This window comes from Protomyctophum parallelum (assembly GCF_964188405.1).
Source record: "Protomyctophum parallelum genome assembly, chromosome: 13".
NCBI lineage: Eukaryota > Metazoa > Chordata > Actinopteri > Myctophiformes > Myctophidae > Protomyctophum > Protomyctophum parallelum.
Window position 1 is genome coordinate 12,243,983 of NC_139708.1, and position 25,491 is coordinate 12,269,473.

Here is a 25,491-nt window from a genome sequence, read left to right on the forward strand (position 1 = left end):
CCCTGCTTAATCTGTATCTCAGCTAAGGGGTCCTTCGTCTGAAAAACCTGTTTGTACAAAATTGTACTGCATGTGTATAGTTGGGTTGTGTGTGTGTGTGTGTGTGTGTGTGTGTGTGTGTGTGTGTGTGTGTGTGTGTGTGTGTGTGTGTGTGTTGTGTTAGGGCCACACAGTTAGGTCCAAAAGTGATGCTTTAATCGCATTACAGGTGTGACATTCCAACGTTAGGTGTGAATTGGCCTCATTGCACATGAGGCATGACAACGTGGGGAAGAGAGAAGTGTGAAGAGGTCATGTCTGTATTCATTAGGATCATTATTCGTGTTAAAGGTTTTTGGCAATTAACCCTTGGCCTACAATTCACGGAAAAAACGGAATTAATCGAAAAATCTAAACCTCCCGTTAACGGAAAGAACGGAATGACAATCAATATCAGTTATCGCGGGGTCAAAAGAGCAAAAATTTATATTTTTTCGCTAATATCACTAATGTTGGATGTAATTTACCAAAAAACGGCCGAAATCCGCGTGATCGTGCGCTATCGTGCACGCGCGCCGTCTCTATGTGCGTCGGTGTAAAAAGTGTGATATTTTGAGGTTAATTTGACTTAGTTATGAAAAATATAGCATTAGCTTAGCAATCCGGACCAGCCAAACTATTGACTAGGGTCAAACTACTACAGGATGTTGTTGATCGTTCAACCGGAAGTGACTTAGGAAGATCCGTCTATTTTAGCCAAAATCAGCATAATGATGCTTTCCCGCCATCTGGTGGCGAATCGAGAGAATACATTTGCTATGAATGAACAAAAAAAAACATCTCTTCAATCCACCAGATCTTTCTTGTATGTTAAAACGATGAATTAAAAATATGCCAATTTGTTACCCAAACAAAAAAAATTGTCCTGGCATTCCAAGGGTTAAGAAAACCTTATATTTTTCAGTGCATCATCAAAGTTCGTATTGTGATTTTATATATTGTCAAATATGTGCATGTGTTATATTATACTATCAAAGGAAATAGAGCATGCACCTCCACTCTAGCCCAGGTGCTGGACAAAAGGCAGTACAAGAGGAAAAAATAGAGTCCGCAACACGTTGAGTCAAATAAACCAGTGGAGCTGAGTTTTTCATACCAGTGTTGCGGACTCAATTTTTTCCCCATATTATACTATCACCACTATCCAAATCCAACTCCAAATCCAACTCAATATATATACTCAATATATACACTGTCCCGACCAAATAAATGAATAAAGTAAAAAGCTGCTCTACCCACTGGGAGAGGGCTAAACCAGCTAACTCCACACCCTCTGGTGGAGTTAGCTGGTTTAGAAGACAGTTTAATGATCCAATGGAGTTAGCTGGTTTTGTCAGAAGCGCTTTTTTAAACTTTTCCTTTGGCCAATACTTTTTCTAACCAACACACAGACGTAAAGGGGGCTCAATAACTTTAAGTTATGAAAAAAGTAGCCTGAGCTAACGTGTTAGGTTTCTGGTCTAGAGGGGCGGGTCGCGGCTGAGATTTGCGCACGCCCTGATTGGATCTCATCGATCTGTCCGTCACCCCCCTCTGCCCCGGCCCCTCCTCTCCCCCTTAGTGCAGCGCTACGTCACATCATTTGGAGCGACGCCCACCCGGAAGGGTTGACTCCCACTTTTAGACCAGAGCGGCCAATGCGTTCCTCCAGGCTTTCAATTTTTGCACCAACAAAAATGAAAGCCTGGTACCGAGACTATGAAAAAAGGGGAAAAAAGTAAAAATGGAGTTGGCTGGTTTCTGCCCGACAGCGATGATAATTGTGTTGCTCATTTTGCTTATGGGGGCCATATCTTTGATTGGATAGATTAGATTAGATACCATGTCCCCTTGTATAAGGTAACATCACAGATTGTGATTATACTAAATATCCAGCCCTCGTGCACACATCCATGCCAAGCAATATCCTGGAAAACCTCTAGCCATATCTAGAAAGCCAATTGAATGATGATCTTACAATTTCTTCTCATTAGCCAGAGCAAATCGATTGTGCGCGGGCCTGACAAAGCGTGGAGCTTAATTCTGTCGCTCAAGAGTGCTGCTTCCCTCAAAACAAAATTATCTGCAATGGCACGCTGATGCGTTGTTGGTATAGTAGATCTGTTTTGTTTTGTTTTGTTTTTCTTGGACACAAAAGTACAGAACAAATTAAAGAGCATGTTGCTTGATCCTAACCTGGTATCCTTCATTCTTTGAGGAACACCATTTTTCTCTCTGCTCTCTACTTACAGTATGTGACTATTAAAGGTCTGCGGTGACATAATAAGCGTATTTTTTTTTTATTACTTATTTATTTTTTAGGTTTTCTGAGCTCAATTGCACCCCAAAAATCACAACATTCAGTAGATTTTCTGTGGTTTGGTGTTTTCTGGCTCAAAAGTGCCTGATTTGCCTCTGGACTGTGATGTAACAGTCCACAAATCCCATATATGACAACAAATTGCCAGCAGATGTCACTGTGGAGGAATTTTGACTGTTTTCATTGCAGCTCAAAAGGCTTCAGAACACACAGAGAAAACCACAGAACATCCACTGAATGTTAAAAGTTCAAGTTGTGTGGGTGTAATTGAGGTCATAAAAAGGGTCACTTCACCCCTTTTGCAACCAGATCTTATTTTAATGATCTTTGGGAGACAATAATCACTTTCCTGATGATTTTATGTGGGGAATATGTGTTTTTAGATATTCTGGGATGTCAGAGACTCTGGTCTCACTGCTCGATTACTACAATCACCATAATGCTTTGCTGCACTCACTCCTGCACTGTCTTACTGAGACAAAAATGTAGACCAGTTAAGTGTCCATGACTTCATGAAATACTAAAATATCAAAAAACACATATTACCAACCTGAAGACCCCATGCAGAAAAGTGTTTCTTGTCTCCCAAACATCATTAAAATAAGATCTGGTTGCAAAAGGGATGAAGTCGCCTTTTATCCAACAAGGTTACGTGTCCATTTGGAGAGTGTACACATTTGCACACACTCAGAGTTACGGGGTGTACGACAGTACGACGCACCCTATAGTAAAATGAAAACAAGAGTTGCCCCCTGGTCACCCAGTTGAACACAAGAGTTGCCCCCTGGTCACCCAGTTGAACACCCAGAGATACTGCAGGTGGGCACTGGGGCTGCCAAATCTTTGTGATACGGTAAAGTTTACAAAGTATTAGGGTTTAAGTCCTTAGATGTCTGAAAACACACACTTAACATGAATCCAATATGTAGTGGAGGGTCCCTGCTTAATCTTTATCTCAGCTGTTTGTACAAAATTGTACTGCACCCAGTTGAACACCCTGGTCACCCAGTTGAACACCCTAGAAAATTGTCATTGTACGTTCCACCGACTTATACTCCGATTACGTTGTGCGTCTCTAACTGTAACTGGCGTCCACCTCTCGGCAGGGTGAGGGATCCAGCTTCCTCCAGCTGGGCGCGTCCATCGAGCAGCAGATCAGCGGCATGTTCAAGGTGATGGAGGAGTACAACTGGGACAGCTTCGTGGTCATCACCAGCCTGTACCCGGGCTACGAGACCTACGTGGACCACATCAAGTCCTTCACCGACACCAGCTACTTCATCTGGGAGCTCCAGGACGTGCTCACCTTCGACATGTCCGCCGACGGCCTCAACGACATCCGCGCGAGACGCCTCCTGCAGCAGGTCGACGCCCAGGTACAGTATATGCCCGGCCGGGGGTTGTTGTGGTTAACCTTTGCCCTAAACCTTGTGTTTCTGTATCAGTGGTTCTCAAACTATTTTCATGACAAGGACCCCCACAAATTATATATGTATTCATCCGCCGCCCCCTATCGGAAAATGTTTTGTACCAGGGACCCCCCAAAAGCAAAGATTTGAGTTAGAAATGCACACTGTGAAAGAATATTCGAACATTTGAGACACATATTTCACGATAAAAAAGCAGATCTGCAAGCTCATAGCGTGGCAGTCAGTGCAGTTTTAGTCATAGTCTTTTATTTTTTAAATGTTTTTATTTTTGCGGCTTTCGCCTTTATTTTATATGTTTTATAGAGGGACAGACAGTAGGCTGACAGGAAATGGGGGAGAGAGATGGGGGAGTGACATGCAGTAAAGGCCATCGGGATTGGGAGTCGAACCCACGGCACTCTGCCAGGCTCGAGCTACCGGCCAAGGTGCCTGGAACGCTGAGCCACGGCCCAGGCCTTAGTCATAGTCTTTTGGGTAAAATGCGATTTAGTTTTAGTCTAGTTTTAGTCTAAATCTACAGTTGATTTTGTCGACAAAAAAATTATGCATGGCAGATTTTAAACTTTGTTGCATGCTGAAAATAGGCGCTCTACAAGCTCACAACATATCGCAATGCAACGCGTTGTGAGCTTGCTCACTTTGAATAGTGGTCTCTGATTGGTCACCCACAACTCTGGGATGAGCGAAATGTAATTCAAACTGAGGAGTGACAGACCAATCTCTTTTTATTTATTTTTCCTGTGGCAGATTTGTCTGGTATCCAGGCTAATAGAGTCTGCCTGCTTGCTCAGTGGATAAATTGACCATCCGGTCAAAATTGGTGTCAGATCCTGTGTCTAGGTCAGAAACATCCCCGTCCACCCCGAAACGTAGCCTGGCTTCCAGAAACATCCCAGTCCTACCAAACAAACAGCAAACCACCAAATATAGTGAGAAGTGTTTCTGCAGGTAAACACCACCACACTACTCCAGTGGCTGAATTAACTGCTGAATAATGGGTATTAAAATTAAACAAGGTGGAAACGTTGCACACCTTTTAAACTAACGTCATAACAGAAACTAGAATTGACAAAACACTTACCATACTAATAATGAAAAATAATTGGTGAAAAAATGCTTAAACTAGCAGTTCACAGGGTGCGTTTGGATATGCACACCGGGAATGTGCTCAGTTTGTTTAGTGAAACATAAGACTAAAATATGAAAAATGCATAACTCTACTTTCCCCATGCAGGTGCTGCTGGTCTACTGCTCTCATGAAGAGGCCCAGTACCTGTTCACCATGGCGGCCGACTCTGGCCTGGTGGGGCCCGGCTACATCTGGATCGTCCCCAGCCTGGCAGTGGGCAACCCGGAGGTGCCCCCGCCTGACAGCTTCCCCGTGGGCATCATCAGCATCATCACGGACCGCTGGCAACTGAGCCTGAGGAAGCGGGTGCGCGACGGCGTGGCCATCGTGGTCAAGGGGGCGCAGAGCTTCCGCAAGCAGCGAGGCTACGTACCCGAGGGCCACAGCGACTGTCACAGCCCCACCAAGCCCCCCGCCAACAACGACACCCTGTTCAGGTAGGGGTTCCTGCACTCTCTGGCACAGTATATGCCAGTGGTTCTCAACCTGTGGGTCGGGACCCCCATAATTATTTGGGGGTCCCAGATGACCGGTAATCCAAGGAGTGCACGTTTCTTATAGCTATTGGTTTTGACTGGTTAACAAGCTTAAAGCTATTGGTTTTGATAGCACATCAGTGAGCTTGATGCAAACCTGCAGGGGAGAGAACAGATGGTGGAGGTGAACGGAACACTGTCCCCTCCCCTCCCAGTGAGCTGTGGCGTCCCACAAGGAAGCATACTAGGGCCTTTACTGTTCCTAATATATGTTAACGACATGACATCAGCTTGTGACTGCAACTTGTTCCTGTTCGCAGATGACTCAGCACTGCTGGTCTCGGACAGGAACAAACTGCAGGTTGAAAAGACCCTCAGCTCTGAACTCGGTAGAATCTGCACCTGGCTCGCTGATAACAAACTATCCTTACACCTGGGATAAACTGAATCCATTCTCTTCGGATCAAATAGTATCTCAGCAAGGCAGATGGCTTCTTGGTTAGAGTGGGTGACAATATTATCACACGATAATCCAGGTTCCATCCTGGAGGCCAATCTTTCCGGTGATAAAATGGCCACCAACGTAATCAAAAAAGTCAATCAAAGAACAAGATTCCTTTACAGGATCTCCTCACTGGTCAGCAAAAACACCTTGAAGACCTTAACAGGAGCCCTCGTACAAGGTTTCTTTGACTATGCATCCACCTCTTGGTACCACAGCACCTCAAAGGCCCTTAAAACAAGGCTCCAGACGTCCCAAAACAAACTGGTCAGGCTCCTACTTGGCCTCACCCCCCGAACCCACCTCACCCCTGCACACTTTGACAGGCTGGGATGGCTTAGGGTCGACGACAGAGTACAGCATCTTGCAATGGGTCTGGTCCACAAGATTCGATACACCACCAAGATACCCATGTACCTGTCTAAATACTTCCTTAATGTAAACGAAGTCCACACCCACAACACCAGAGGGAGTGCAACAAACCATGTACAACCCAGATTCGGCACAAACAAGGGACTAAATTATTTTCGCTCCTATGCCACCAAAATGTTGAACGCCCTACCAACAGTCATTAAGACATGTGAATCCCTTGACTCCTTCAAAACCGCTCTCAAAGGGAACCTACGGATGGCTGCAATTCGAAACTGGCCTCTGTAAAATCGGAATCCCCCCCCCCCCCCCATTTCCCCTCACTGTATATGTATCTTTTCCCTTTTTGCTTCCTTTATGATGAATTCCTGTTCTGTTCTTTAGCTACATAGAAATGTCTATTTGTATTTCTCTAAATGTTTTGATGAATTGAACAATGTGGACCCTGTTGTAAACAAGTGTAATGCTTAATTGGGTCGTCCACTCACAGTTAACAGTCTTTGTATTGAGTTTGTGCTTGAAATGTACTGTAATTCTGCAAACTGTTAATAAATATTTAAATCAATCAATCAATCTAGTTTTGACAATGACAGCTTCCAGGGTAGAATTGAATTACAGACTCTATGTAGCATTAGAAGATTATGGGAGAGTTGGTGCAACATTGTAATGCACTTTTAGCTAAAGAAGGTATGAAAATACTGACCATTCACAATTTATTAAGTGACAATTTAAGAACATTTATTAGATTTGGCACAAAAATAAAGACAACGGGCCACTAGCCTGTCCCGGTCACTCATTCACGGATCCCCCATCTGTTCAGTGAAGCACTTTTCTTTTTATTTTTTTTATTTTTTTTACAGCTACTGTCACTGTCCCAAACCCAATCCCCTGGCCTCCCTTCTGTATGTCCTTCAAACTCACCGGGCCGGCGCTCTCTTGGACAGCAGGGCCATCTACATTAATTTAAGGAGAGAGGGGGGGATACAGATGTGTCATAAAGCAGTGGTTCCAAAACCTTTTCATGTCAAGGACCCCCAAATTGACACTAATTAGCCCCCCCATTTGAAGAGATATGCCAGGGACATACATGCTATACACATGTCATAAGAGAAGATTGTTACGGCTCTCGCGGTGTGTATATATATATATATATATATATATATATATATATTAGGAGGGCAGTATAGTCTCCAGAACCAAGTACGGTCAATGAATCTATCATGCTTAAAATGGAGTTTGAAGTTACAGTGGGTTTGTATAGGAAGGGTGCGTGTCTGCATAAAATGAATATCAAATTTCTAGCAGCTTGGACTCCTCATGCATAGAAGGAGGCATGAGGTCAGTCCGCTGCCCTCCCCAGGTTGGCAGAGTAAGTGTAGCGCCCAGGATGAATTGGCATTGGGTGAAAAAAAAACTGTCGTGGGATAAAAAATATTAAAAAAAATATATATATCTAAATACTGAATCGAGCAACTTAAAAGCTGCCTGGGGTGTCACAAAAGCCTAAGTAGAATATAAAATGAACCAAAAAAGTTTTTAAAGTGAAATATCCTTTTAACCCATTCTGACCGGGCACCCATTTTGGTGTTGGCAACATGTTATGCTTTAGCTATTGAAAAATAGCAGATCTACAAGCTCATATCGCGCGCGATACGAGCTTGTAGGTCTGCTATTTTTTGAAAAATCGAAGAACGACTGACATTTTTTTAATCTGATCTCAGGTCAGAATGGGTTTAATCAGACCAGTGTGTGTCCAGTGGAAACCTCGTATGAATCTGATCTCAGGTCAGAATGGGTTAAGATCTGAGGCCAATTCTACAAGTACTTTCTAAATTATATGTATTTGGCCGTGAACCCCCCATGTAGATTTGTGTATGTTTGCGTAGATTTGCGCGACACAAAGTGACACACTGTTAGCTTCATGCAACGCTACAATCTAAAATGAATGACACAGATGCTTTCCCGGTTTTAACGGGTTAAAATATCAGATCTAGTACAAGCTCAATGCAACACATTGGACAGGGGTACCCCCTTGACCGGGGTCCCCCAGGGGTCTGTACTTGGCCCACTCTTTTGTCTCTCCCCGTTACACCATATCTCTTTGCCAAAAACAGCTGATCGACAAGGTCACACAACGTGTCTGCACGACACTCAAGCGAACGACGAAACTCTTAGTGAGAGAAAAGGGAGAAAGAAAATGAAAGTATTCTGTCAGATACATGTTCAGCCTCTTTTTCTGTTGGACTTGGAGGACCTGGCACACATTGATTGGAATAAAATCCAGAAACACGGCCAGCCAGGCTCTGGGAGTTTAGAACAAACAGCTTGACAGCGAGACCTCGTAGTTATGCCAAAAAGTCCTTGAGACGTGCACAGAGCAAACATCCGACCCACTCCACAAAGTCAACATTTTGCCAAGGGCTCCACTTTTGATTTATTTTTTGGCCAATCAATATTCTAATAAACAGTACACTTCATTTCATAACTGTGACATTTGGATGGAGTCATCTTGAACGAGTCAAACCCATTACATTTCATAACCTACTACATTTCATAACAATGAAATACATTGTTATGAAATGTACAATTCCTGTACATTTCCTTCCAAATATAATTTATTTGTGTATGTTTAACACTGTCTGTTTATCACAGACAGTGATAAACATCTAAATATAATCTGTGCCTAGCTTCTTGCCTGCTGGGGCTTGGAAGTAGGCCTAGTCTTCAAGCAAAACAGAAGGCCTAAACTCCATGGGGGCAGTAGACCTTTTGAAAATAATTAGGTTACAGGCAATGAATTAAGACCCCCCCCCCCCCCCCCCCCAGGGGATCTAGAAACAAATGCACATCAAATGTCTCCTTTGAAAATCTATAACCTTTTCAGTGAATGTTTGCCCTGTGAAAAGGGTTCACTAGAGTTCAAGTGGTTAAAGCAAGGTTTCAAGAAGTCGATCGTGCCTCTGAAGTCCTCAGTGATCGACAGTTCCGTCCTCATTCACCTCATTCAATTAAGCATTCTCAAGGCGGCAGTTTTGATGATGAGTCGACTGGCCTGTTAATGGGATTATGGCAGATTATTGCAGATTAAAAAAAGGTGCTGTTGTCCGCCCGGCATGGCTTTCATCACCTCTGCTGGAGTGACGGGCGAGGTGATAGAGAGCGCACAGCCACGGTTGCTCCAATATGATACAGTGTGATGTGAATAACAGAGCAGCATGGGATCAAACAGTGTGAAATCCACTACTGTGCCTCTTTACAAATTAGACCTATGCATAGTTATTCAAAACCTTTTTCAAAGCCATCTGATGAGTTGCGTTCCCAGCATCAAAAACATGTTTTCAGTGAAGTACTTGTAACTATAAGTAGTTATTGCGACCATAGGTCATAGTTTACTATGAAAACCTACAAAACCGGTCTGTCAGTCAGTCCGTCACGCCTCGTGACACGCTCCATATAATGTCCAACACAGAATTCATTCCATATGTTCATCTGACCTCATCTGACCACATCAAACCCTGTACACTCAAGACCCTTAGATCTCTATATGTTCTGACATTGTTGATCTGACCACATCAAACCCTGTACACTGAAAACAAGCTCCATATATGGCCAGACCTGATCAAACCCTGTACACTCAAGACACTGCCCCCGCTGCCACCATTAGATCTCCATATATGGAGCTGACCTGTTCTGACATTCCATATTATGTTGATCTGACCTCATCAAACCATGTACCCTCAAGACACGCTCCATATATGCCAGACCCCCATGCCAAAGCGGCATGGGGCTCATGCACATCACCCAGGCGGATACATGCACACAGGCGAGGTCGCTACTCGCTCTCAGGGCGTCTTACTGGTATTGTAGGCCTATAAATGTTTTGGAGATAATATATGCAGAGCACAAGACAATTCCGGGTTTTTTATTACACAGTGGAGTACTAATAATGTCCTCTTCTTCTATATCGCCACAGACACATGATGAACGTCACATGGGAGCACAACGACTTCTCCTTCAACAGCGAGGGCTACCTGGTCAACCCCTCCATGATCGTCATCACGCTGGACAGGGAGAGGAGCTGGGACAAGGTACGCTACCGTCTTATGACAGTCTGTCACTATAGTGGTTTCAACCAGTGGTCCTTGAGGGGGTTCCAGCTAAATGATGGAAGAGTTAGTAACCAAATGGACCCTTATAGATCTTTGCACAATCTATGTAAAGCGCCGTGGATAAAGGCACTATATACAGTAAATGCACCGTTTGCCATTTCATATTCTCATCCTTACACCCAACCAGATCAAAGCTGTTTGAACTAGCTGACACAAGGATCATTTTTTAAATAGTGTTCCTAGTAACGTGCTGAATATAAATGAACTATTTCCCAGCAGACCCGTTAGCACAGTCACATATAGACGACAGTCACAAAGTGAAGACAGATGAAGGCCTGCATATTTATTTCACTTGCCCCAAATGGACTGTCAAAGAATAAAAATGACTTATCCATTTAGGCCTGGACAAGTGGACAAGTGTTAATGTTATGCTCTGGTGAAAACCTCTTCTGGACGGTTAATTACACCCACGGCAGGGATAATATAGGAGAGAGACACAAGATAGGAGTTTCACTCAATGTGCCATCATTGTACCTGGCATACCGTAGGGAGTGAGCAGATAGTGGCTGGTGGAGCCTGGCGACATTTCTCACTAACTGTAATGAAGACGAGATCGCTGAGATGCTCGCTATCAAAGTCAACTGTTACTGAATAATCTTTAACCATGTTACCTATGTTACCTATTTTTTCTGTTATTAAAGTGTGACGTGAGGGGCATTGTTTGCTTTTGTACTTTTTCACGAATTAAATAATTTCATGAAGAAATCAAAGAAAATTCTAGAAATTAGACCAAATGCTTAAGAAATAGTGTAAATAGCCAATCTACAATACAATGTGGTGCGAAGTGACACTTTGTGAACTTGTGGATCTGTTATTTTCACAGGCTAAATAGTTTGGGAACCAGTGATATAAAAGATACGTTTCTGACCATTCTGACATCCCACCCACTACCTCCCTCCCTCTTTCAGCTTTTACCACTGTCACTATCTGCACCCACTGCTGCTATATTCCAATGTAGTCATTATGCCAATCGATTCCTCCCGAGTCCCCACACACGTCTGTGTTGTCACTCCTGTTCTGTGCTACTGACTCACCTGCCAGTGAGGAGCCCTCACCGGGAGGACGTAGACCGTAGAGCCTTCATCCTACTCCTCTGAACCCACAACTTGGTGGGCAGGGCACTTCACCATGGGGACTGCCCATACCTCAGACATCCCAGTACTCTGACTACGTGGCTTTGTATGCGGTTAGGGTTAGGGATAGGTTTAGTAATGCGGACCAACACGCCATCAGAATTTATGCCCGTCACGCAATGCACGTCATGCACCGAACAATGACAACGGCACCCTTTATCTAAAGTGTCTTGCACACCTGAATAATAAAATAATGTTGTGACAGGTGCATTGCATTGTTGGAGTAGACAAACAGACATCAAAGGATCAAAGGCACAGAGATGCTGTCTTCACTCGCTCAGTTATAATGTCACTTCTTCAGTCAAGGACCTTCCTGTCTGAAGAACGTCCTTGATTGTGTATGCAGTTTAGTGTGCATGAGGCAAGCTAACGCGTTTGAAGCCAGCATATCTGAACATAAGATGGTGGTGATCATATTTTGGGAATAATTGATTCCAACAAACGGAAGCTTATTGGGTGTAGAGTAGACACTGAACAAAAAACAAAGCTTCTGGTCTAATACAGGGGTTCCCAAACGTAGATCTGCTATTTTCAAAAAGTGATCATATTTTCAAAAAGTGATCATAAAATTGATGCTATGTTAACAGTACATATTTGTTTATATTCCACCTTTGGATTCAAGCCTTGTTAATTATTTGTTGACTCTGATAAAGATGTTATTCCCATTACCAAATTACCAAATTGACCATGTGCTCCAGAACTAATTTCCTTGTTCAAACGTGAAGGCTATAATTTATATGGGTGTAATTAATTATTGCACAGCAGAAATCACCCCCTTGGGACCAAAAATAAGAAAACTATTAATTCATTAACATTAATCGGCACAATAAAACCATTATACCTCTGGATTCCTAACTGCTAGGCACACATTCACTGGGTGATGTCCCTACACCCAAGACTAGGAGCAAAGCCAGGATGAGAATGTTTTATTTTTTAAATAATTTTGCGATTTTGTGCAATTTTGCTTCCTAAACATGTCTTTTAAAAGAAACGTTCAGAATACACATTTAGATGTTTATTTTAGTAGTTTAGTTTATAGCCAATGACAGATTGTTGACTGGGTAAAAATCCACCCTCTCATGATTGGTTGCTGGACAAAGGAAATTTGGATCAAACCACAATCTCGAGGTACAGACCTTTCCAACGATATATGGCATGCTTTGTTGTTGCCAAGGATGAGATATTGTGTCTCAAAATAGTGGATTCAAATAATAAGTTTGGATATTTTACAATGCAAATCCAATGCAAGGCCGTTTTCTCATGGCAGGTTAAAACTAACCTGTGGCAGGTTAAAACTAACCCATGGCTCCCGACATGTATGGCAGGTTAAAAGTAACCTGTGGCAGGTTAAAACGAACCCATGGCTTCCTGTGAGGTTAGGGTTTGGGTTTAACTTTTGGGTATGGACCGGTGACGGATTAATGCCTGTCGGATTGTTACATCGGACCAAACACACGCACCCTCAACCAACTTGTACCTGTATGTGTCTCTCAATATCGGCATAGCGTATTACAAGGAGGAAAAAAAAAACTATGTTGCAGCCAGCAGCCAGTTGAAGCAGATTGATTGCTCATTAACTGGTCTCTACACAAACCATTGATTTGCCTCCAGTTAGAGAGCACAGGTCAATAGCTCATGAGTGCATGGACGTGTGTGTGTGTGTGTGTGTGTGTGTGTGTGTGTGTGTGTGTGTGTGTGTGTGTGTGTGTGTGTGTGTGTGTGTGTGTGTGTGTGTGTGTGTGTGTGTGTGTGTGTGTGTGTGTGTGTGTGTGTGTGTGTGTGTTACACAATATCGTTACACGATATCTCTTTAGTCATTTGTTCAAGCCGGATCTGTCCGATAGTTCCATCCTAATTGGCTAACATTGGCTTTCAAAGTTTGCAGGATTGGCCGTTTTTAACAAGCAAAACACATTTTTGGAACAAAACGCCTCAAATCATCCAATTGCCATCCAAGGCGTAAGAAGAAATGGCACCCTTTTCACATTAGCCTATTATAGCGCCACCAGGAGGCCACAACATGACCTGCCCTGGTGGAGACCTGTGCCCCGAGGGGGCGTAATTGAGGTTTTATGACCTCAATTTCACCCAATTAACCTGAACTTTGAACATTCAGTGAGTTTTCTCTGGGGTTTGGAAGCCTTTTGTGCTGCAATGAAAACAGGCAAATCAGTGAAAACAGTGACATATGCAAATCCCATTGACATATGGGATTTGCAGGTTGTGACATCACAAACAGCAGGAACATCAGAGCGCTTGATTGAGCCAGAACATTTACTGAATGTTAAAAGTTCAGGTTTTTTGGGTGCAATTGAGCTCAGAAAACCTAAAAGAATTAAAAGAAATTACAAAAACTTTAATCCCGTTAACATGAATGTCTGCTTCATCTCTCTCTCAGGCCCCTTTTCCACCAAATTAACTTTGGTTCTAGATTTTGTTCCGTTCTAGATTCTTGGACCAACCAGTTCTGAACCAACTTTTAGGGTTCTCACTCTGAACTGCTTCAATATTAGGCAGGGAAAAAAGAACGGAAACTGGTTCAACCCGGTGGAAAAGGGGCCTCAGTGCTCTCTGTGTTGGCAGGGAATTAAGCACCGTGGCATTCTCTATTAGAACTACTTACTGCTCACAAATGTAATTGTGTCTTTCAGTGTCACTAACTGCCATGGTCCACTGGCACAATGACTGCGTTTTTGAGTCCTAATACACAACTGTAGATATTACTCATGAAAGTTGCCAACATTAGGTCAGGGACACACAAAAAAGAGTTGTTACTGTGTAACATTCATTCTAGTAGTCTTTTTGGCAACACCTCTGGTAGCTCCATTGTAATTGCATTGTCCGTTAGAACTGCAATTCCCAGAATTCAGTTTGAAACAAACGCCGTATAAGGGTCCTGGTGCCCTGCAGGATATTTATAGTGAGTGAAGACAAGTGGCATTGAATAAGTGAAGACAGCGACTTCAATGACAGCGACAGAATCTTTTTTGAGAACCAATGCTCTGGAGGGATAGAAGCGCTCCAAACAAAAATTATATTTTCTTCCACAAAATCTCCAGTGGTTGTTCAAGAAGGGCAACGGTGTCCTTACAGCCGTCACTGAAAAATGACAAACGAGAGCAGGGGAGGGAAGTATTCTAATGCACCCCTTTTCTTCTCAGACTTTTGAGTTATTCCTCTCCCCTATCCAGGACTGTTTATCCAGATCACAATTTCAAATATTGCCAACATGATTGCATCTCACCGCCACTATTTTGTATGTGTCATTGTGCAATGTGTGCATTGCTTGTGCTGCTGAGCCCCACATACAGATGATGTGTTGTTGTTGTATTTTTATTTGTTTAAGTTACTTTGCTGTACTATTAATGTCACTCAATAGTGAAAAAGCCAATCTGCTTGTAGGCCTATTTTTGCTATTATTGAAGATTTTAGGAAGTGAAAGTGGTTAACTGTGTCTATGGGTTTTATACATATTTATTATTATTAATATTAAATATTTATATCCATTTTAAAGTTAATTCCCCAAATTACTTGTTTTCTATTACTCACCCCATGGAGGCTTGAATTCATTATATATTTTGTTTTTGTCACATTCCTAAGCCAATAATGTGATGACTATGCTCCCTGTACTCCTATGGAAACTCAGAGGAGACTCTTTGTGTCTCCATAGGGAACCACGGCTGGTCATCAAATTATTGGTTTCGGAATGCGACACAAAACAAACAATAAATATCCATTTATTCAAGTCCACATGTAATCGATATAAACATTTTATTTTATTGTATTTCTTTATTTATTTAAAAAGAATGGGGGGGGGGGGGGGGGGTGAACTATCCCTTTAACACAGGTCATTATATTTGTTTCCATTTCCTGAGAGAGGAGTTACGGTTTTGGACATACAAGGTTTCCATCCGACATGAGCGAGACGTTGTTGACGTTGTTGTGCTCTGGTCTCACTGTGACTGACAGCAAAATGACCTAAGGATTGCCCATGTTGCATGTGTTGGCTGTCATCTGAAAGGATTTTATGCTAAAGACCCCCAGACGCACGCACGCACGCACACACTCACACTACATTCACAAAAAATAGCCAAAATAGGGCTTAAGTGGTTACGATTTGTCAAAAACAACAAACATATAAAATATACTTAAAGTGGTTAAACCGTCCCTCATTGTGCTGGGACCACTTATAAACAGAAAGGATATAATATACGGTATATTATATTCAAATATAAACTCGAGTTTATATATAGATACAGTATTTATATATATTGCTTTGCAAATAGATGTTTGTGCAGGCATGCCATGTGTTGAATGTCACGAGTTGAGTGTGAGATTTACAGCGGGGAAGGCCGTGGCGTTTTTGGGCCTGTATATCAAGCTGCTTGGATGAGAGTAAAGCCTCTCTGCTTCAGGGCTTGTGTCCTACGCTGCTATAAATCATGTCTTTTTCATCTGTCTGCTGTTGTCGGGCTCTCCCTCTGCCCGTGCTGCCTCTGCTTTTAGCCATGCAGCCTGAAGTGGACTGGAGTGTGGGACGCCTGGCACCAGCTGGACATTGAGTTTGGGGATAGGGCCGCCAACCGTCCCTTGAAATAAGGAATAGTCCCATATCCTATTAACACGTTAAGAGGCCAATTATATAAATGCCTACTAAATCAGTGGTTCTCAAATTGTTTTTGTGCCAAGGACGTACAGTTTTTGGCCACATATTTCTCTATCCTCATTGGATAAAATTGTTATCCTGACCTGAAAATGCATTTTCTGTTTAATAAAAAGCTGGAGAGACATGGAGACTGAAAAAGAAAACACTCTATAGCAATAACTATCACATTATAGAGCTTTTTACCACTTAAATGGTAAATGGTGCATTTATATAGTGCCTTTATCCAAGGCGCTTTACATATATTTGTTTTATCACTTACATTTTTATCCCACGATTTTGTAACCCAGTTTTCTTTTCACCCAGTGCCAATTATCTAATGTAATCCTGGGCGCTACACTTCCTCTGCCAACCTGGGGGGGGGGCAGCGGACTGACCTTATGCCTCCTTCTATGCATGAGGAGTCCAAGCTGCTTCTTTTCACCTGACAGAGGGGAATTTCCCCGGCCGGACGTAGCGCGTGGAAGGGACACGCTATTCCGACCAGTTCCTTTCCCCTCCATCAGGCGCCCCGGCTGGCCAGGGGGAGTTAGTTTTAGAGACCAGGATTACGGCATGTTTTTGTGAGGGTATCTACCCTAGGGGACACGGGGAGAACATGCAAACTCCACACAGAAAGGCCCTATCGCCAACCCCCGCCTCGGGTATGGGCACTGATGACGCGGAGGAGGGAACACGCCGCCAGTGCCCACAGCGTCCCCAGCGGGAATCGAACCCAGGACCTTCTAGCTGTGAGGCGACAGCACTATCAACTGTGCCACCGTGCCCCGTGCGCTTTTCATATAGATTGTGCATTACATTCACCCATTCACACGCACATTCATACACCGTTGGCGGCGGAAACCAGCACATCAGGAGCAATTAGGGGTTCAGAGTCTTGCTCAAGGACACTTTGACACTAACTCTGGGGGAGCACGGGTTCGAACCTTGCGATTACCATCCAGCCACTCTACCCCTGAGCCACCGCCACCTCCGCCCCCGCCCCTTATTATCATTAAGAAAATCACTTACCGTACCAACCTTAATGACTTAAGATATCCATGTTGTCAACAAGATAATCACATATCAACGCACTTCATACTGTATAAATACAGTGTGTTTGAAAACAATGCACACAAACAGCTTGCAATGCACCTTCAGAAGAAAAGCTGAAACTCTCTTAGGATTATCTCAACCACAGACCTTATTTTCCGCATGAATCATTATGGTGAAGTAAACAGTGTAAACGTGGCAAGGGAAATCACTTTCCAGGTTGATTAGATTTGATTAGATTTTGGTACTTTATTGTCTGCCCCCTTGGGGAAGTTTGTAAGTTTGTCCTCTCCATTTTAACCCAGCCTAAGGGGCAGTAAATGGGCACCGTGCAGTGCTTGGGGACCAACGTCGGTTGTAATGCCAGTACCTTGCTCAAGGGCACTGACGGATGGAGTATGTAACTAGCATGCATGTATTTTGGTGCGGGAGGAAGCTCCACACAGGAAGACAGTGGTGGAATTGAGTACTCTGACGTTTTGCTTAAGTAGAAGTATAGCAATACCACAGTGTACTGTATTCTCTGTTACAAGTCACACTCACAACGACACGTTACAAGCTTATATATCTGCTGCATAAGGAGAAGAGACTGGAGCAGCACGGACATTTAGAGCCTTTTATTTAGGTGCTGAGTATACAAAAGTCTCAGTCTTTTGTATACTCAATACCTAAATAAAAGGCTCTAAAATGTCTGTGCTGCTCCAGTCTCTTCTCCTTATGCAAATCATGATGTCCTTGCACCTGTGAAGCACCGGATCAGCCATTTCAGGCTTTGTTCTTATATATCTGCTATTTTCAAGTAAAATAGCTCAAGGGGCGGTTAATGCACGTTTTAAAAAGTAAATTGCCCATCAAGATGGGATAAGAGTAAATATTTTGAAAGCACCTTTTACATGTTGTAACAATGTTTTAGTATTTTGTGCATGTACTATTTGAAATGTCATGGATTGGACAGGAGATGTCCTCCAGTACAGCAATGTTCCATTCATCAGCCAGATTAATTCACAGTTGCAAGTCAATGAGCACTGAACAAGTATTCCTGCATACGCAGCATTATAGAGTGAACCCCAGTTTGTCAATGTCAAATAAATAACTTTGCCTTTGTAACATCAAACTAACTTAGTTTAGAGAGGAATTGACAGAGCTACACAGAAACGCGTCTACTCCATGATACGCTCACTAGCGCCCCCCGTAATACATCAAACTAAGAAAAACAATAAATAAAGAATAAATGGTCAGTCAGTGGTAAACAATAGCTCTCATCATTACGGTCCGACAGCCAGACAAAAGACAGGTATAGGTGGAGAGATAGAGAGGAAGTATGCATTCCTTTCTGTCAAGATAAGCTGGAAACCCCAGAGTCCAAATGTAGATGAGGACCAGAATGAAAGCTGAATCGAAAAGACGGGACACATTCTGATGCAAATACGAAGACACCAAGCCAGTGAAATGCAGTGATTGTCCTGTTGTCACCGCACCAAATGATATGCTTAACAATTGATGTGCATCATGAATTTTGAGGCGAATTATTTCAAAAATATTCCAGTCAACTTATCTGACCGCAATGGCAGATAATAGGCCTTTTTCACAGCTATTGGCATACCGTAAATACAGTGCAATGCTATAGGCTTCCTTCACAAATTATGCTAATTAAGGTTGTGTTGCATTCAAGACCACCGTCAGGGTGCTACAGTATATCCTATTGAGCATGTTGGCTCACCTGAAAGATCTAAATGGAATTAAACCCTACCCCTAATGCTAAACCAATACTATTGGGCTGAGGGAACATAGGCTGATCCCACTCATTTTAAATAAGCACCGTATCTTTTTAATTGGTCCTCACTAATGAGCGTTATAAGATGCCACCTTGTCTTTCTACTAAGGACAGGAACTAAGCTGTGGACAGTCCAGAAACCTTAATGACATTATCGGTTTCCTCCAATGAGGTAGTCGGTGGTAATATCATGCAGTACTTCAACCTTGAACTTGTGCCAAAATGCACAACGTTGGTTGAATACACCAACGTTTCCTTGACTGAAACATTTCCAATTAAAAATGAATCTTTCCAGAGCAAGTGAAGACAGTGTGTCACTGTGTGTGTGGACGATTCACAGGAGAGGCTCAGTAGGACATACTACTTATTCATTGAGGGTGTTTTTGAGTGGTTTGTGTGCTGACGATGAACAGTTGGATCATGCCAGGCACTGTCCCATGTCTTTCCCTCTATCAGCTTGCTGTCGCTCCACGCTCTCCTATTTACAGAAAGAATAAAGCAAAATACTGCCTAAAAGGAATCATAAGTCTGCGGGCATTGTCACGCTGTTACATAAGATCTATGAAAGGATGCAGTTTGAATACTAAAGATAGGAGTGCTAGATCATCCTTGACAGCTGGCGCGTCAACATTTTTATCATAACCCATGATGGCAACCAGGAATATATATAAAAAACATAATATCCTTGTACACTCCTAGAGCTTTGCGCTGGCTCCCTGTCTGTCAAAATAATTGGTTTCAATATGTTGGTTTATAATGCGCAAATCTTTTAGGGCCAACATCCATTTCTGATCTTGTACTGGATCAAGAACCAAGCAGACATCATCTGTGACTGGTCTGCTTCCTGAACCCGCAGTTGGAACTATTAAAGCGCGGAGAGATAAAATTGGTATCCCGACCTGATAATGTATTTTGTGTTTCATAAGAGAGGCAGGGAGACCTCTGTTACTGAACAAACACTAGCAGGGGCCCAGGGACCCTCTGGGTTCCTTGAAGGGGTTTCAAATGGACCCTGAGTCCCTGTAAATAAAACAGGTGAGAACCATTACTACTCATAGCAATAATTACTATACTTTATCAGAATATATAGCTATTTAGCACCCAGTTTACGATTAATTCGCAAAATAATAAGTGGAATTAATCCCTGACACCCTTGCAATACTGTACATAGGACCTCAATGAAAACAAATCAGCAAGGGCTTTTTTGTGTAAATCCTTTTTAGACAAAGTGTATGACTGTACTTCAATCAATCAATCAATCAAACCCTGTTCAACAACAAAGCTTGACCCGTTTAGTGGCAGTCGTATGTCATTATTCTCACACCAATTGGGACGTTGCATTGTGTAGGGGTGCCAGGCTGACCTTGCCCTATCAATCCACTTTGCTGGCAGAGCTTTTTCTGTCGGGCCCAAACATCTGGGGCTCCTGTGATCAGAGGCCCAAACATCTGGGGCTCCTGTGATCAGAGGCCGTTTCAATCACGGAGGCACAGCCCAGAGCCTGGGCTACCTTCTGTTAGACCGCCGGCGGAAATGAATAGGAAGTGACGGTGGAGAGACATCAATAGGACATAATTAGCTTTGGAGCAGCCCAGAGGCTGTTTAACTAAAACAGCCTGCATGCGTTCAAGCCTTAAGCCCCATTCAGACCTAAAGAAGCTGGAAAAAAAGCAAAGCAAAACTCATTTCGACACAGCTTTTTTTTGAGAAAGTGGGCGTGTACAAGGTACCTGTCACTCAAGCTGCCTGGACTGGCTTTGAGACGAGAAAGAACACAGGCAGTTTTTTAGCAAGTTTTTAGAAAGTCTAAAATGTAAAATAGCGACTGTAGAGGAGAAATAATTATATATTTAGTTACATCATAACCTATTTATCGATGAATAAATAATATAATCTTGGTAAACTTGTTTGTAAATAACCGACCGGATCTCAATCCCCCCCCGACTTCAGTGCTCATGTCTCCACCCCACTCCGCTCTCCTCTCCCCCAGGCCACGAGCGAAACCCTCCGGGCATTATGTAATGTTAATGTTGATTTAGCAAGAGCATACCGTAGAAATACAATTGTATATATCCAGCACGTCGTAAAAGTAATTAAAACAGCTTATGTTTACGTGCGGTTTCCGGACATTCAGTCCCAAAGATCTGTTTTTCTATCCCTATCTCGGCGCTGTCTGTCTGTCACTGACCCTCCTCGGCTGGCTATATGTGGCAGTATGTGAGGGTCCGGGGAAGTGGTGGAGGAGCGGTCTGCTCCTCCACCACCCCCCCGGACCCTCACCATTTACACTACAGCATCTGCACATTTAAAGTTTGCTTTTAATTAGCAGATGATGTGAAACATTGTGCCAACTAGTAGGCTATAGGCATACTTTAATTACTTGATAAATAATCAATATCACCGGAACGGAGTCCAGTGTGTGTGTGTGTGTGTGTGTGTGTGTGTGTGTGTGTGTGTGTGAGAGAGATATATCGTTTACTTAACATTAACATTAATAGTTAATAGGGCCAGTATATACGGTATATGGCATCCATATTAACAAGTGAGAACTTGTACCCAACACATGGCAAGAAACCCAAAGCCACAACAGCTATGTCACTATTGCAACACCCACAACACCATCTTACACACTACACCCACACACACTCACACGGGCAGTGACGTCACACACTTACCTTCGCAGTGTTCGGGACCTATCTCCTCCTATCGCACCCAACGCCAACACTCGACACCACCCGCCAAAAAATGCTCATTCCACTGCCACCAAAGATGCCTCCCGTCCACACTCACGGCGGCAATGCATTTGTTTACTACAAACATTATCGCCCCAAGCACCCACACCCCCGGAACACTGTTGCCCTTTCACCACCCTAAATTCGCCAGATCTATGCAAGTGAGTACAAATTACATGTGAGAAAATTCATTTACAAGCCCACAAATGCCATTCAAATGCCATTCAACACACACTACGACTCGCTTACAATTCGAGAACCTGGCAACTACTACTCCGTCTTTTAATTGGCTACTAGCTCTGCCTCTCAGCCTGTGCTACTCTGATCTCCGAGTCTCCCTGACAGTCCTGTTTTTGATTGATTGATTGAAATATTTATTAACAGTTTGTAGAATTTACAGTACATTTTAAGCACAAACTCAATACAAAGACTGTTAACTGTGAGTGGACGACCCAATTAAGCATTACACTTGTTTACAACAGGGTCCACATTGTTCAATTCATCAAAACATTTAGAGACATACAAACATTTAGAGACATACAAATAGACATTTCTATGTAGCTAAAGAACAGAACAGGAATTCATCATATAGGAAGCAAAAAAGGGAAAAGATACATTATACAGTGAGGGGAAATGGGGGGGGTGGGGTGGGAGGATTCAGATTTTACAGAGGCCAGTTTCGAATTGCAGCCACCCGTAGGTGCCCTTTGAGAGCGGTTTTGAAGGAGTCAAGGGATTCACATGTCTTAATGACTGTTGGTAGGGCGTTCCACATTTTGGTGGCATAGGAGCGAAAATAATTCAGTCCCTTGTTTGTGCCGAATCTGGGTTGTACATGGTTTGTTGCACTCCCTCTGGTGTTGTGGGTGTGGACTTCGTTTACATTAAGGAAGTATTTAGACAGGTACATGGGTATCTTGGTGGTGTATCGAATCTTGTGGACCAGACCCATTGCAAGATGCTGTACTCTGTCGTCGACCCTAAGCCATCCCAGCCTGTCAAAGTGGGCAGGGGTGAGGTGGGTTCGGGGGGTGAGGCCAAGTAGGAGCCTGACCAGTTTGTTTTGGGAGGTCTGGAGCCTTGTTTTAAGGGCCTTTGAGGTGCTGTGGTACCAAGAGGTGGATGCATAGTCAAAGAAACCTTGTACGAGGGCTCCTGTTAAGGTCTTCAAGGTGTTTTTGCTGACCAGTGAGGAGATCCTGTAAAGGAATCTTGTTCTTTGATTTACTTTTTTGATTACGTTGGTGGCCATTTTATCACCGGAAAGATTGGCCTCTAGGATGGATGTTCAAGTGGTTTGCTACGTCAAGCTTGTCAGTGATGAGGGTGTTATTCGATTTGATGTTTATGTTAGTAAACCTGGTTTTTAGTTTCTGACCACAGCCTAGTTGGTTGTTTAGTAGCTTCCAAAGCTCCCGAGGGTTGTTTTTAATTTCCTCTGCTTTATCATTGATAAAGTTACTTTTTGCTGATTTGGTCATTGTTGTCCACTGTCCGGACTCCGCAGGAGAAAAAAACGAGGAAGGAAAGGAATTTTCGCCTCACGATTTTGCTTATTCCTTCTAAATCTCTGTATTTAAAATATCGCTCTCTCAGCGAATCTCTTAGTTACATCAACATTGTACTTTGACAGTTTTTGGTTTGTGACAAACTATTACAATTACACCGTTCGAATTCGCCATTTCGCCTGCCAGCCATACTGCCGAGTACATTTGATTGCGCACACACACACGCACACGCACGCCTGGAAGCCACGATCTCTCTCTCGCCAATATTGGGCTAATATAGACTACCAATATGTGGGTAGCCTACAGGGATTTACCCACGGAATGAATATATATATATATGCATCTATACCAGGGCTGCCCACACTTTTTTTTACATCAGAGCTACTTTCAAAACCAGCTCATATACCCACCAAATAAAACTATCATCCCATTGCAGAAAATAGTTACAAAATGTAATTGAGGCTACATACAGTCGTGTCCCCTTTGTCTGTACCAGGCTGACTTCTATAGGTTTTGAAAGGTACCTTTTTTTTCTTTTTTTTTTACCCAGGGAAGTAGCTGAGCACAGGTGCTCATTTTCAGCAACGCCCTGCACATCGAAACACACACACACACACACACACACACACACACACACACACACACACACACACACACACACACACACACACACACACACACACACACACACAAAATGTCATGTCAAAGGTACCTCTGGAAGCCACACCTCTGATGGGTCGGGTTTAGTCTTAAGGGGTGTGTTTTTTTCACCCACTGTGTAATACAATGCAGTAGTACAGAGGCCAGAGAAACGCACATGGAATGGGAAATAGAGGGGGGGAAATGGAATGGTAGGGTTTTTATTTTTGGTATTTGACTTTGCTACTGATGATTGTACGCAACAACAACTATTGCATTGTGTGTTTGAGCTGACAGGCCCTTTTTTATGTCAATCAATCAAGTCATCTCAGGTCATCTCAAGCGGCAGATGCAAAAATAGTTTTTTATATTCAAATTATATATATTTTTAGGGCCATGTCATGTGCTCTACCTGCAAAGCCTTTGTGATCTATAACTTTTGGGCACCGCTTAACGTCAGATCAGGGGTTTTGTCGGCCAGCGCCAAAAATGCTCCCCGACAGCATAATCGGAGCAAATACCGGGCAGTGTGTATGAGCCATAACGTGTTGACTACACTACACTACACTAATAAGGACACATAATAATAACTAATAACCCATCCGTTACTACATGTGGAGTCAACTCCCGCAATTTCCTTCTTCCCATAGTGCGCGGCAACGTAACTCTGGGATGAGCGGCCGCAAAGCGGCCGCAAAATTCTAGTATATATATATACGGGCCATTATATCGCTCTCTCTCACACACACACACGTGGTGCATACTACCGAAAGAGCGCGCTGGGGACTCGGGACTTTAGTTCTTTGTCTATAGACTATATATATATATATGCTCATTTATAAACCGTGTGTGTGATTAGTCCACGGTCAGTGTCAGCTACGGGGTTCAGTTGTTCACCTCTCCGGTCGGTGGGAACCGGCCGGGAGGGGGTAATTACTGCAGGGGCACTGAGAGAGAACTGGCTTGCAAGTGATCCCCGTGTTTATCGATTCAGAACGCAGCAAACCAATCACAAAACACGGGCAACATATTGCATAAATAGAGGGGGTACATACAACTGATATAAAGGCTATTAATTATTTTTTAAAGGTATGATTGACGGTGCAAAGGTTTCAACAATCAACATATGCAGCTACCGACACACACACACACATGACGACCGGCACAGAGCACTGAGAGCGGGCTGCTCCTCCCCTCTTCTCGGGGAAAAAGGCAGCAGGTCCGACACGAAAAAACAACCGGTTGGAACTATATTGTTTAGTTGTTTGTCTATCTGTCTATATCTGCTAATTTATCAACCGTGTGTGTGTGCACTGTTTAGTCCACAATCAGCGTCAGCGACGGATAGCGTTCTGGACTGGTCTGTAGTCCATAGCTTCGGTGAGAACCGGGGGGGGGGGTGAATGCAGGAGTACTTCTCCCCAGAAACCGTGCCAATCCACTGGGATAGAACTGGCTCGCGACGGAACACAACCTGTTTTCACCGCTTCGACAACTTGTTTCTCATATAAACTTTCATTTCTATCGATAAATATGCTATGGTCTTGCCAAATATCCATTCATATTTCATATACAGCCCATATTTAAAAAGTATTTA

At 43.2% G+C, this 25,491-nt stretch overlaps 1 protein-coding gene across 1 annotated transcript in view; it reads left to right on the plus strand.

The window, feature by feature from the left end:
* The window catches only part of grin2ca (glutamate receptor, ionotropic, N-methyl D-aspartate 2Ca), a 142,872-nt gene that overhangs the window by 67,946 nt on the left and 49,435 nt on the right, over positions 1-25,491 (plus strand). Inside the window, exons 3-5 of the mRNA XM_083780236.1 lie at positions 3,445-3,714; positions 5,003-5,334; positions 10,218-10,332. Of these exons, the coding sequence (XP_083636362.1) occupies positions 3,445-3,714; positions 5,003-5,334; positions 10,218-10,332 (717 nt within the window). The remainder of the gene's footprint in view (positions 1-3,444; positions 3,715-5,002; positions 5,335-10,217; positions 10,333-25,491) is intronic.